At 41.2% G+C, this 14,944-nt stretch overlaps 1 protein-coding gene across 4 annotated transcripts in view; it reads left to right on the forward strand.

Annotated features, from left to right (window-relative positions):
• The window catches only part of ARHGAP6 (Rho GTPase activating protein 6), a 502,134-nt gene that overhangs the window by 445,574 nt on the left and 41,616 nt on the right, over positions 1-14,944 (forward strand). For all 4 annotated transcript variants that reach the window (XM_049873118.1, XM_049873119.1, XM_049873121.1 and 1 more), the window contains exons 4-6: positions 4,620-4,876; positions 7,035-7,230; positions 13,666-13,721. In XM_049873118.1, coding sequence (XP_049729075.1) covers positions 4,620-4,876; positions 7,035-7,230; positions 13,666-13,721 — 509 coding nt within the window. The remainder of the gene's footprint in view (positions 1-4,619; positions 4,877-7,034; positions 7,231-13,665; positions 13,722-14,944) is intronic.

The raw sequence follows: 14,944 nt of genomic DNA on the forward strand, positions 1-14,944 counted from the left end.
GGCAGAGTGAGGAGAGGGGTTGGGATTGAGCTTTGAGCATCTTCCACATTGAAAACCTGGGTTGTTGTTAGCTGCCATGGAGTCGGACCCCAACTCATAGTGACCCATGCACAATGAAACAAAACCCTGCGCAGTCCCGCACCATCCCTACAGTTGGTTATAGATCAGACCATCGTGATCCAGAGTTTTCGTTGGCTGATTTTCCGAAGTAGATTTCCAGGCCTTTCTTCCTAGTCCATCTTAGTCTGGAAGCTCCACTGATACCTGTTCAGCATCACAGCAACACACAGGCCTCCACTGACAGATGGGTGGCGGGTGTACTTGAGGTGCATTGGCTGGGAGTCAAAACCAGGTTTTCTGCATGGAAGGTGAGAATTCTACCACTAAACCACCACTACCCCCTAGAAAACCCTGGGTAGAGACAATAAAAGAATGTAGCCAGAAAGGCAGGAGAAAAACCAGGATAGTATGTATGTCCGGGATGCCAAGGACAGAGAGTGTTTCCGGAAGTGGCCACTAGGGTTGAAGGCTGCCTATGAGAGGGCAAATGACACAGGGCTGGTGAAAACACTGAATTTAATGTCCTTGAAGCCAACAATGAATTTAGAGAGAGCCGTTTTAGAATAATAACAGAGGCTAAGCCAGACTGGATGAGATGAAGAGAGAGTGGCAGGTGAGAAAATTAGAGGCCAGAAAGTAAAGTTAACATTTGAGAGAATGTTAACTGTGGAGAAAGGACATGTGGGAAACTGTTCAGAGGATAGGGTGGATCAAGGGTTACTTATTTTTTTTAAGGAGGAGCAGCTTGACTATGTTTAAATGCTGAAGAGAGCATCTGGTAGAAAAGAAGAGGTGAAGCAGGCATGAGAAGGTATCATTTATACCTGAGGTTGGCCCGCTGCCTGGTTTTGTAAATAAAGTTTTATTGGAACATACCAAACCCATGCGTTTACATATCATCTATGGCTGCTTTTGTGCTGCACTGGTAGAGTTGAGTAGTTGCAACAGAGACCCTATGACCTGCAAACAGAGCTGGGACTAGAGTCAGGTGAATAAGGCACCTAGGCCACCAAATTTAAGGATGTACTCACTCTGGGTGCCAACTCTGCACTGGCCAAACCTGAGTGGGAGTGCAAGCAGCAGGAAGCAGAGGACAAGGGAAACCTTGCAGCAGCAGGTCTGCCACACAGTGGAGGGTGAATGTCTAGACATAGCACAGGGGAGAAAGAGGATGGTCTACCACCTCCTGACCCCACAGTTGATGGGAGAGTAGACAGTTGCTACCAGTAAGGAGGACACAGGAAGCAGTCTCCTTGGGGACCACACACCATCACTTAGGACATGATACACATTTTCTAGGATAGTGAGTCTTGGGTAATTTCCTTGCTACATTAAAAAGCTATTACCAACTTTCTTAGTCATTATCAACACAGAGTCTCAAGGTTTTTTTCCCCCTAGCAGAAGTGCTTTGAGCCCTCAGATCCATAAGCGTTTGCTCCCCAACGTTTTGTTTACATGTACAGGAAAGATTTGCTCAGTAGCCTCGTGAGGAGCCCTCAATTTTACAACAGCCATGTTTCAAGAAGCAATAATATCCCAGAATCCTATCTAGAATTTTACAGAGACTGAATAGACACTGCAACAGAAGCTTAGAGCAAAGAGAGGTCTCCTTTCTGAAGCTTGTAGGTGCCCTGGAGGGAAATCAACAAGAAATTAAAGACAACTCATCAAAACTCTATCCCTGAAAGAATAAATACACTCAGCCAGGAAAGAAGCCTATTAGAGAGAGATGAAAATCTGTTGGCATCTCTTAGATGGTGAAAAAAGAAAAACAAGAATTTGGGGAGAGGGAATGGCTTCCTATGTTTCACCTGTTTAATTTGTACTTAATTATTCCAGTTTTTTTTTTCCAGTTTAAAAAGAGAGTGACAGCCATTCAGGTATTAAAAATGATGGATTCCAAAGGAAACCATTTTCTTCTTTTTTTTCCAGAGCTACTAAAAAAATCTCTAAATGAGTCTGTGTTTCATTTCCTGTCTTGGAAAAATGGCTAAGAGAAGCATCGGTTATCTCCATCTCATATTAAATCCCTACTATTAGTTTGCCTACATGGGCCACTTCATATCACTTAATACATTTATCAATGTCCTTTTTACCGTTATCATCTCTGGACAGTTTCTGTACATTTCCTGTAGCTCTCAGCCTTGCCATCCTCACAGTCCCAGACTTTCCCCAACTATTTGGAGTAAGACCGTTTAATTATTTCCACAGACAAGACAGTGCTGCTGTGCATGTTTTGATAGAGCCAGAGGTGCACGCTTTTCAAGGACCATTTCTGCTTTTGACGCAGATGTGGTCGTTAGCCCAGTGATGTTCAAAATATCTCCATAGGCGAAAACCTATTAAACCTGCTTTCCACTTGATTTAATGTTAGCTTTCTTCTTTCAAAGAACAAACAACCTTAGAATATTTGCCCTTGATCATGCTTGTTTCATTCAAATTAAACCAAAAATCCATTGCCATCGAGTCGATTCTGACTCATAGTGACCCTATAGGACAGAGTAGAACTGCCCCATGGGTTTTCCAAAGCTTGCCGTAATGTTTATGAAAGCAAACAGCCACATCTTTCTCCTGTGGAACAGCTGGTCATTTCAAACCGCCGACCTTTCGGTTAGCAGCCGAGCACTTTAACCACTGCTCCAACTTGCTGCTTCTAGTGGGCCTTTTCATGTTGAGTCTAAAAGAAATTATGCGTTTAGTTCAATTATCAATGCTTTTCAGTGTGAAGCTAAAATATTGCCAATGCAAAGCCTTGGCCCGCCTCTCCCCCCACCCCACATGTCAGTTTGTCGTACTGTGGGGTGTGTTGCTGTGATGCTGGAAGCTATGCCACCAATATTCAAATACCAGCAAGGTCACCCATGGTGGACACATTTCAGCTGAGCTTCCAGACTAAGACAGACTAGGAAGAAGTACCGGCCGTCTACTTCTGAAAAAATAATAATAATAACCAGTGAAAACCTTAGGAATAGCAGAGGATCAGAAGGGATCAGTTCCTGGAAAAGGACATCATGCTTGATAAAGTAAAGAGTCAGTGAAAAAGAGGAAGACCCTCCATGAGATGGATTGACACAGTGGCTGCAACGATGGGCTCAAGCATAACAACGATTGTGAGGATGGTGCAGGACCGGGCAGTTGTTTCATTCTGTTGTGCGTAGAGTCGCTATGAGTCGGAATAGACTTGACAGCACCTGACAACAATGCCTTGGCATGCTTGCAATGTGTATGTAGACAAATTTACTACAGAGATCTAGAAAGCAACTGCAGGTACCTCACCAAATAAAGCCATGGATTTCTGCACTATGCCCACTCCCCAAAATTGTACTTACTAAAGGACTTAACAAGTTCTGTCTGGGGCCCTCCACTAGACAGTTTGTGGTGGAGTCCACTTTTGCATGTGGCCAGCAGGATGGCTTGAGTATAGGTTATGAGGGTGACAGCCCAATGCAGCTGGCTGGAGATAGGACATGGGGATGAGGAACACAATGAAAAATGAGCAAACTCCTTCCCAAACTGCTCCTCTCCCTCCTGGACTATCATTTCATCTGCTGACATTTTTATTGTGGACCCCAAAGTGTATCCACTTAACTGAATTTCTGTCTTCGCCTCATGTATATCTCTTTTATAGCACCTAACATAGACACTCTGTCATAGGTATTTATATACTGGACTCTCCACTCTCTCACTTCTCCTCACACTCAAGGCTGAGGACTAGACCTTTCGTAAGCTTTGTACCACCGTTGTGTAGCTTGTCATGATATTTTTGGTAGTTGCCATCGAGTTGGCTCTGGCTCATGATGACCTTACATATAACAGAACAAAGCATTGCCTGGTCCTGTGCTATCTTTATGATCGTTGGTATGTCTGAGGCATGATTTTGGCTATTGTGTCAATTCATCTTATGGAGGGTTTCCCTCGTTTTCATTGACCCTCTATTTTACCAAACATGGTGTTCTTTTCTAGCCATTGGTCTTTCCCAATGATGTGTCCAAACTAAGTGAGCAGAAGTCTTGCCGTCTTTGCTTCTAGGGAGTATTCTGGTTGTATTTCTTCTAGGGCTGATGCTTGTCATAATACACAGTTGGTATTTAATAAATCCCTACTGATGGATAAATGCACAGTCTCCCGATGCCTTGTCAGCTCCGGGGCCTCTGAATCTTATAATCAAAGACTAGTTTGTAAAACTGTATATTCATGAGGACAATGTATTATTTCCATTTGATCCCAAAGTATCACATTTCCCTATAAAGTGATTTCCTTAAAACAGACTTGCAACAGGTGAAGAAAAACTAGAGGGCTAGATTTCTAAAACCCATGTTCTTTATATCTACTAAAAAAAAACAAAAAAAAAATTTTTTTTTATCTACTAGCTTTCTTAATTTAAATAGAAACTTTGGTCATGCTGATAAACACCAATGTCATCTCTGGTTTTTGACTGATGAATCACTATTTAGGAAAACAACCATTTGACTATGTCTGCCTGTAGGCCTGAAATGTGAGTGAGCATGTTCCCTGGACCAGGCTTCCTCTGAAAGTGAATGTTTGTGTTTTGATTCCAGAATTCATCCCGCAGGCATTTGGAATGCCCTTATCCCAAGTCATTGCAAATGACCGGGCCTATAAACTCAAGCAGGACTCACAGAAGGATGAGCAGAAGGACGCATCGGATTTTGTGGCGTCTCTTCTCCCATTTGGAAATAAAAGACAAAACAAAGAACTCTCAAGCAGTAACTCATCTCTCAGCTCAACCTCAGAAACACCAAATGAGTTGACATCACCTAACACTCCGGAACCGGCTCCTAGGGCCAGGAGGAGGGTGAGTAGGCCCAGCGTTTTCTCTGACGCTGATGTTAGGAAAACTGAGGGTGTATAGGGTTATTCCTTGAGTCTTTGGTCACGTGAAACATGGAAATGTAGTTCAGGTCCAGGAATCGGTCAACCACCCCGTTCAGCGAGAATTTGCACTGGCACCCTCTTGAAGCCTTTTCTGACACCTCTCAAAGCTATTGGGTGGCCCTCCTTTGTTAGGCCCATGCCCCATGATATCTGGAACATCCTACATTGCCATTGGTCCCATCTATTGTCATCTTCTGTAGTCTTGCTAGACTTGCCCGCTGAATTCTGAGGCCTGAGGGCAGGGACTGGTGTTTGGTCAAACTCACCACCTCCAGGCTGAAAACCATGTCTGGCTGAATGAATTGGCTACATGTGGGTCTCCATAAAAAAAGATTTTTCTGTATCCACTGGAAGAATGATTTTTTTTTTAATCAAATAGCACTGTAGAAAGATATATATGTACATCCTGGTCGCATAGTATTTAAGCACTCAGCTGCCAACTGAAAGGTTGGCTGCTCAAACCCACCCAGTAGCTCTGAAAGAGAAAGACCTGGCGATCTGCTCCAGAAAAAATTACGACTTAGGAAACCCTCTGGGGCAGTTCTACTCTGTCACACAGGGTCACTATGGCTCAGAATTGGCTTGATGGCAGCCGACAACAACATGTGTATATGTATCTCCTCTATGAAATCAGTACTGTGATGGTGTGGTTCCTTTTACTGAGTGAGTACTGTGTTCTAGAAACTGATCTATGATTTGTTTGTCATTTCAAATTTCAAATCAGGCAAACTGCATTTTTCAGGCCAGCTGGTTGGTGATTGGCTGAGTCAGTTCATAAGCATCACTAAAATGTCTTAGGTCGCTAGGAGATCCCCTCTGCTGCCTTTCGTCTCACCTAGTGGCCCCAAATCTTTTCCTCCTCTAGCCATTGACTGCTGCCCTCCTTCAAACCCCAGACACTCCCCTACTGAAAATCCCCATTTCTCAATCAGCCCCAATATTCAGCACTTCTCTGAGGTCCGGGGCACTTGATGGAATACTTGAATTTACATGATGAAATTGTACTTTCAGCCCATCATTGTTTCTCAGACTGTGTGTATAAACCCATCAGGCAATAAAACCAAAGTCTAAATCTGAGCATGCTGGGAATCTGGGGCTTAGGCAATGGGCCTCTCAGTGCCCTCTGCTGTGCCCAGGCCCTGCTAGTATGTGAGCAGCCAACTTGCCTGTTTCGTGAAAAGATGGGTGGTTACAGCAGATACGAATAGTGGTCAGCTGGCTTCTTCTCAGCCTTCCCCATTCCTAGCACACTAGCTCACCTTCCACCTGCCAGCACTTTGTCTCTTTGCTGAGGGCTTTCTCTCACTCATAGAGCCTCCCAGCTCATGCAGATGGCAAACAATAAGTACTGAGACACTAACACCACTTCCCTGCCCCAGCCAGGAGCTCCCTTTAACCAATGACTCTTGGGAGTGGTGTATAAATACCCTAGTTCTCTCGCTCCTTAGCAGGGATAGCTCTGAGGTACTCTACACTGTCTCCTAGAGTTCCCCAGGGGCATTGAGCTCCACTTGCCCAAAGTGGTCATTGATAATGCTCCCTTCATTGGCTGCCTTCCCTTCTCCACTCCCTTACAAGTGTTTCCTGGGCCCGCCTCCTTAATAAAGCACTTCATGCTGCTTCTGGGGGAAACCAAACTAAGACAGCTTTATGGAATCCTCTTATTTTAAAATCTACTTCCTGCAGTCATAGTTGAACTTTTTTGTTCACAAGATGTCTATGACTATCTCATTCATTATGCGATTTTTGTTGTTGTTGCTAACCTGTGTTTCAAGAAATGAAGTGGTTGGGCCAAAATATTTTAATTTTATGTTTCCCATCTCTTGTCTTCCATTTGGAAAATACTGTCTGTGTTGAAATCGTAACTGCCATTATTTCACCCTATGTTGTGTTGGCTCCTTTTTCAAAAGGCATTTCCCCCCCTTTTTAATATAGAAACAGCACAATTAAATCAAGCAGTGTTATTTCAAGTGTGATAACTAGTCATGGGCGAGAGGATTCATTGGCTAGCATCTGAGGGAGGTGGTTTTTATTTTCCCTGTTTGTACTCTCGGTTCATGCCTGTGTATGATTTATAGGGTGCGATGTCAGTGGATTCTATCACAGATCTTGATGACAATCAATCTCGACTCCTGGAAGCTTTGCAGCTCTCCTTGCCAGCTGAAGCGCAAAATAAAAAAGAAAAAGCCAGAGATAAGAAACTCAGTCTGAATCCTATTTACAGACAGGTCCCCAGACTGGTGGACAGCTGCTGTCAGCATCTGGAAAAGCATGGTAAGTAGCGTAGTCCCTAGACCATCAAGTACCAAAAACGTGCCTTTACCCAAGCAGCATTCATTTAACCATCCAATTGCAATTTCTGTGCCTTCGATCAGACTCTGGGCTGAAATTTCCTTTGTGAAGAAAGTTTACGGATATGAGTGGTTGCTTAAGAGATTACAGGGCTAAACAAGATTGTAGGGGAAAGTCTGTGTTCAGACTGCTAAGTCACCAGAATTCCTCAGAAGGGAGTCTGGAGGCCAAGTGATTTGGGGAAAGGGTGGGGTCTGTTGGCTGAATCTGTCCCCAAGGCCCCCTTCAAACAGAGCAGAGCCACTTTTATCTTCTTTTTATATACATTGAGGTTACTCATTAGGTTTCCTTAAAAAAAAAAATGAGTCCAACATCTTTAAAAAAAATTATTTGAAAACCATGGCTTAAGTGAATAGAAAATGTATAACTTTTGACAATAGGTTTACATACTGCTAATTGCATTCTTGTAAAAGATGGCCACTTAAAATTTCTTCACCGTGACCTTTTTTGGCAACTCAGTTAACGTGTCGACTTAAAAATAATAGAAAGACAATTCTCTAAAGAATATTCTAAAATTTAGACTTTTGGCTCAGCAAACTGCCATTTCCATAATTTAAATGTGTTTGCTTTATTTAGCCTGCATTTTATGGGCATGAGAAAAAAGTTTCTTAATTGTTGCTTTACTATAAAAATAATATGTTCTCTGTAAAAAATAAAATTTAAAAATAAAAAAGAAGGAACAGAAGAGCAAAGAAAATTCTGAGGGCTACCATGCAGACAAACTAGTGGTAACATTGTCCTGATTTTCCTTCTAATAAAAATGAGACTTTAAGAAAAATTTTTTTGAGATAAATCTAAATTTCTTAACTCAGTTATATATGGAAGTCACATGACAACGTATAAACAACTTAATGAAGTTAATTTGTATTGAAACCTTACCTTATTTGTTTTATACAAAATTCTTAAATTTATCTGTCTCTCCTCCTTGGAAGACAAACTTGAAGACAAGGACAAAGTCAGTCATTTTGAATTCCCAACTCTGAGTATCCTGAGTAACACAGGTAGATGTTTAAGAAATGATATTTGAACACAGTTGTTTTTAGAAAGTGGCTTAGCAGCTGAAGATTTCAGTACTGTGAATGTGGAAATTCAGTCTAAACTGCACTATGGAGTAGAAAATGGACAAATCCTTTTATAATTATAAATGTCCCCTATAAAGAATATAGAAAATGAACTTTAAGCGTTTTAAGGAATTTTAAGTGAGAAGGTTTCACCCCAATCACTCAAAAATCTAGTGCCAGGTTGAATAACTGCTTTTGTAAAAGAAAATCCCGGGTTTCTTTTTATTTTCTTCTCTGCCTCTACTGGCCTGTATTACAGTTTGTAAAACAGCATTTTTTCAGGCTTGTTTAGAAACAGCGCAGCTCGCTTTCTTGTTTCAAACAGTGAAAATGCAGCTTAGGGCCTAAAGGCAAGAAGACAATCTGGATAACCTTTCAGGGCCCTGATTGTACTCTGGATTTCCAAGGTATTTAGACCAAGTGGCTCCAGAAAAATAAGAGACATGTTCAAATTATTAACGCATATTTATTAAAGCATGTTAATCTTGGTCGCTTTAAACCAACGGGAAAAAAGGAACTCCAAAAACAGCTCTTTTGTAAGATGTTATTTGCCAGATTTTGAAGTGAGTAGCAGAGGGCTTGATTCACTTTAGCCTTGTAAACATTTGTCAAAGATCTTTCCACCCTTCCCAAAATTGGTCTTGGACAGTTGTTTTGACCCCATCAGTATTCATGTCCAAGGAGCCCTGGTGGCACAGAGGTTAACTGCTCCGCTGCTAACCGAAAGGTTGGCTGTTCAAACCCGCTAGTCGCTCTGCAGGAGAAAGATGTGGCAGTCTGCTTCTGTACAGATTACAGCTTTAGAAACCTCATGGGTCAGTTCTATTCTGCCCTCTAGGGTCGCTATGAGTCAGAATCAGCTTGATGGTGATGGGTTTGGTTTTTTATATTCATGTCTACCACCCTTCCCGACATATATTTTACCCAGAGTGTTTCTATACTTTTAGGGCAAAAGTCCTGAGCATCTTTAATTTCCCAGAAGCATACATACCCAAGAAGACAGACATGAAGATAAAGGAGAGGCCTACGAGATTAGCTCTCTGGAATTTAGGCTGGTTTTAGGGTGAGGCCTCCTGCTTATTGTGCCTGCCCTGATTTCTTAAGTCTCTAAGCCTGTGATTCTAGCCCTTCTAGATATAGTTTCCATTTCAATTTCTATGAAAAGGGGAGAAAGGTGATCGCGTTGGTTACTGGGGCAGGACCCCAGCAAAGTCACATGTCTTTGCCGGATTTATGCCTTTTTTGATGTACACCTGTTTTTATCAGTCACTGTCTGAAGTCAAGGTTACTGAAAGCCTAGGCGGTATCTTCTCTTTGAGGAAAATCTCTGTAATGTACGTAGTAGGCTAATATCAGAAATCGGCATTGGCTGTCTTTAGGCTGCCATTTGTTTCCCTAAACAAAAAAAGGAAAGCAGATCATAATCAACTGAGATAAATAGGAATTACGGCCATCTATCACCAACTATTGTGTGATACAATGGCCACAACAACAGACTCAAACATACCTATGATCGTGAAGATGGTGTAGGACTGGGCACCATTTTGTTCTGTTGTATATAAGGTCACCATGAGTCAGAGTCGAATCAATGGCAACTACCAACAACAGCGTCAACTACTTATTTTTAACCACATTCATTTTTAACAAGTGGAAAGTGCTATAATTGAGTAAATAATGTCACAGAGATGAGCATTTCTGAGCAGCCTGGAGGAATTTAGCCAACTGAACAGCCCCACCTGTGTAGAAAATGCCCTTATGTGAGATTTCAATTATCTAGAAACTGCAACTATTCAGAAACCATCTGAGAATAAGAAAATAAGAGCAGACAAAATTTAAATTACTAAGACCTAATATACCCAAACCCACTGGGTTGGGTTTTAACATTATATTGGAAACCCTGGTGGCATAGTGGTTAAGTACTACGGCTGCTAACCAAGAGGTCGGCAGTTCAAATCCACCAGGTGCTCCTTGGAAACTCTATGGGGCAGTTCTACTCTGACCTATAGGGTTGCTATGAGTCAGAATTGAGGGCAGTGGGTTTGGTTTTTTGGGTTTTTTAAATATTATATTAGGAGCCCTGGTGGCATAGTGGTTAAGTGCTCGGCTGCTAACCAAAAGGTTGGCAGTTAGAACCCACCAGCACTCTGTGGGAGAAAGATGTGACAGTCTGCTTCCATAAAGATTACAGCTTTGAAACCCTATGGGGCAGTTTTCCTCTGTCCTACAGGGTCACTATGAGTCAGAATCAACTTGACGGCAACGGGTTATCACTTTATATGAAATAAATGGACAAGAGAAACATGTAATTGACACCAGAGTGTCCAAATCCAGATGGTGGAGAAATCTATAGTGGGAAATCAATTCCATGTCTTCATCAAACAAATCACAAGGAAAAAATAAACAAAGGGGGAAACAAACATATAGATTAAAAAAAAATAGATTAAAAGAGGTTTATTCCTATATAGGCATATCAACCTATCATAGTTTATGAATCTTATGTGGATGGTGACTGAAAATTATAAGAAACTATTGTTAAAAACGTCAATGTGTGATAGTGATATGATTTAAGAGACCTAATGTTTTAGATTTTTTTTTAATGTTTTAGAAAGCAGCTCTGGTAGAGCAATGGTTAAGCACTCAATTGTGAACCAAAAAGTCTGTAGTTGGAACCCACCAGCTGCTCCACAGGTGAAAAGACCTGGCAGTCTGCTTCCATAAAGATTACACCCTTGGAAACCCTATGGGGCAGTTTTACTATCTCCTATAGGGTTGCTATGAGTTCAGATCAACTTGAAGGTGCACAACACACACACACAATCTTTTACAGCAGGATTTCTCAACCTTTGTAGTATCTATGTTTTGGACCATATAACTCTTTGCTATATGTGTTTCCCCTATAATCCCACTTCTAAAACTTGACCCTAAAAAAATTAGAAATGTGACTAAAGACCTATGCGTGGAGTTGTTCATAAAACCAAAAGCCAAATCCATTGCCTTCGAGTCGATTCCAACTCATAGTGACCCTATAGGACAGAGTAGAACCACCCCATAGGGTTTCCAAGAGTAGTCGGTAGATTCGAAAGGCCAACCTTTTGGTTGGTTAGCAGCTGAGCTCTTAACCACTGTGCCACCAGGGCTCGGAATTATTTATAGTAGGGTCATTTATAATGTTGGGGAATCTATTTGATAATGTAATAGGAAGTAAATGGTAACACATTCATGTAATATTTTGCATTTATTTTATATGATATTTGCAAGGTTTTTACTGGCATGAAAATTCTAGTGGCATAATATTGAGAGATTCCATCTCACTCAACAAGGCTGGCATTAATCCAAAAAACACAAAATAATAAATGTTGGAGAGGCTGCGGAGAGATTGGAACTCTTATACACTGCTGGTGGGAATGTAAAATGGTACAACCACTTTGGAAATCTATCTGGCGTTATCTTAAACAGTTAGAAATAGAACTACCGTACAACCCAGAAATCCCACTCCTCGGAATATACCCTAGAGAAATAAGAGCCTTCACACAAACAGATATATGCACACCCATGTTTATTGCAGCTCTGTTTACAATAGCAGAAAGCTGGAAGCAACCAAGTTGTCCATCAACGGATGAATGGTTAAATAAATTGTGGTATATCCATACAACGGAATACTACGCATCGTTAAAGAACAGTGACGAATCTGTGAAACATTTCATAACATGGAGGAATCTGGGAGGCATTATGCTGAGTGAAATGAGTCAGAGGCAAAAGGACAAATATTGTATAAGACCACTATTATAAGATCTTGAGAAATAGTATAAACTGAGAAGGACACATACTTTTGTGGTTATGAGGGGGAGAGGGAGGGAGGGTGGGAGAGGGTATTTTACTGATTAATTAGTAGATAAGAACTGCTTTAGGTGAAGGGAAGGACAGTACTCAATACATGGAAGGTCAGCTCAACTGGACTGGACCAAAAGCAAAGAAGTTTCCGGGATAAAATGAATGCTTCAAAGGTCAGCGGAGCAAGGGCGGGGGTTTGGGGACCATGGTTTAAGGGGACTTCTAAGTCAATTGGCAAAATAATTCTATTAAGAAAACATTCTGCATCCCACTTTGAAATGTGGCGTCTGGGGTCTTAAATGCTAACAAGCGGCCATCTAAGATGTATCAATTGGTCTCAACCCACCTGGATCAAAGGAGAATGAAGAACACCAAGGTCACACGATAATTAAGAGCCCAAGAGACAGAAAGGACCACATGAACCAGAGACCTACATCATCCTGAGACCAGAAGAACTAGTTGGTGCCCGGCCACAATCGATGACTGCCCTGACAGGGAGCACAACAGAGAACCCCTGAGGGAGCAGGAGAACAGTGGGATGCAGACCCCAAATTCTCACAAAAAGACCAGACTTAATGGTCTGACTGAGACTAGAGGAATCCCGGAGGTCATGGTCCCCAAACCTTCTGTTGGCCCAGGACAGGAACCATTCCCGAAGACAACTCATCAGACATGAAAGGGACTGGACAGTGGGTAGGAGAGAGATGCTGATGAAGAGTGAGCTACTTGTATCAGGTGGACACTGGAGAGTGTGTTGGCATCTCCTGTCTGGAGGGGGGATGGGAGGATAGAGAGAGAGGGAAGCTGGCAAAATTGTCACAAAAGGAGCGACTGGAAGGGCTGACTCATTAGGGGGAGAGCAAGTGAGAGTACGGAGTAAGGTGTATATAAACTTATATGTGACAGTCTGACTTGATTTGTAAACGTTCACTTGAAGCTCAATAAAAGTTAATAAAAAAAATATATATATATATAATCTGATCTCAACTATGTTAAAATATGTATATATTGGTTGGAAAGAAAGAAACCAAAATATTATGAGCGATTATTTCTGCATCAGGTATTTTTTAAATATTTTATTTTTCATATTTTTCTAGCACTTGTTTTTATTATGATCAGAAAAACAAGAAATATCCATTTTAAAACTTGGTACAAGAACTAAAAATCCATATAAAATTCATTTGTACATCACTATTCAAACAATAAAGAAATGCTGTGTTATCTTCCTTCGTAAGGAGAAGGCCAGGAAATACATAATATCACATGGAAATTTTTCTATCAGAAACACTGAAACAAAATGTTCCTGGTGTTGAAAGACCCGGAGAATATAAAGGGCGGGATAAGTAAGCATTTGCTTACATCCTATCGCTCTACGTGTTACACAGTTACGCTGGCATTCTGTTTGATTTCCTCCAGAGTGCTAAGTACTAAAGCAGGACTGTTGATTTTGTTTGCTTCTTTGCAGGTCTTCAGACAGTGGGGATATTCCGAGTTGGAAGCTCGAAAAAGAGAGTGAGACAAGTAAGTGCAAAGTGAATATAATATTGTACGTTTCATTTGACTTCCAACCAAATGACCTTGTGCAGAGTTCAAGCTTATGAAAATCCATTTCTGATCATCTCTTTTTGACCCTCCTACCTACCCAATTGAGTCGATGGCAACAGGTTTGATTTTTTTTTTGACATAACCAAAAAAAAAAAAAAAAAAAAAACCCTTGCCTTCACATTGATTCTTAATCCCAGGAGGTGAAAGGCAACAACTCAGAAACTCAGAAAGGTTGTCATTGAGTTAGGACCAAATGCTTAAAAGCAAAATGTCTGGGTGTGCCCATATCATGTCCAATGAAACAAAGCTAATTTATAATCATCTTATGGAGCCGTAAAGCAGGAGAGTCAGAGAGTATCTGGACAGGAAGTGGTTAAAAAAATTTTATTTATTTATTTATTTTTTAGTACCCATTATTATCGTAAAATGTTGTTAGGTGCCGTGGAGTCAGTTCTGACTCATAGTGACCTTATGAACAACAGAAAGAAACCCTGCCCGGTCCTGCGCCATCCTCACAATCATTGTTATGCTTGAGCCCATTGTTGCAGCCATTGTGTCAGTCCATCTCGTTGAGAGCCTTCTTTTTATTTGATGACTTTACCAAGCACGCTGTCCCTCCTGATAACATGTCCAAAGTACGTGAGACAAAATCTCGCCATCCTCTCTTCTAAGGAGCATTCTGGCTGTACTTCTTCCAAGACAGATTTGTTCATTCTTCCGGCAGTCCGTGGTATAGTCAACGTTCTTCATCAACACCATAATTCAAAGGCATTAATTCCTCTTGGGTCTTGCTTATTCATTGTCCAGCTTTCACATGCATATGAAAAAAGCCAACTGAAAATACCATGGCTTGGGTTAGGCACGTCTTAGTCCCCAAAGTGACACCTTTGCTTCTTAACATTTTAAAGAGGTCTTTTGCAGCAGATTTGCCCAATGCAAAAAAAAAAAAAAAGCAATACAATATGAAAAATGCCATTAAGGTTTTCTTTATATAAGATGCTCTGTTTATAGCTTTACTTCCTCAAAAATAAATAATTCTTAAGTTTCCCTGGAATTATTGATCCCCAGTTCATTTTTCCTATAGAGATCTGTATCCATGGTGACCTTGGCTGCTATGTTGCATTCTTGCAACAAAAGTTTGATATTAGACCTTCAAGAATAGGATCCCGCAATGGGCAGGTGTCCACCTTCATACGTAA

The sequence above is a fragment of the Elephas maximus genome, chromosome X (assembly GCF_024166365.1).
Source record: "Elephas maximus indicus isolate mEleMax1 chromosome X, mEleMax1 primary haplotype, whole genome shotgun sequence".
In the NCBI taxonomy this organism is placed as follows: domain Eukaryota; kingdom Metazoa; phylum Chordata; class Mammalia; order Proboscidea; family Elephantidae; genus Elephas; species Elephas maximus.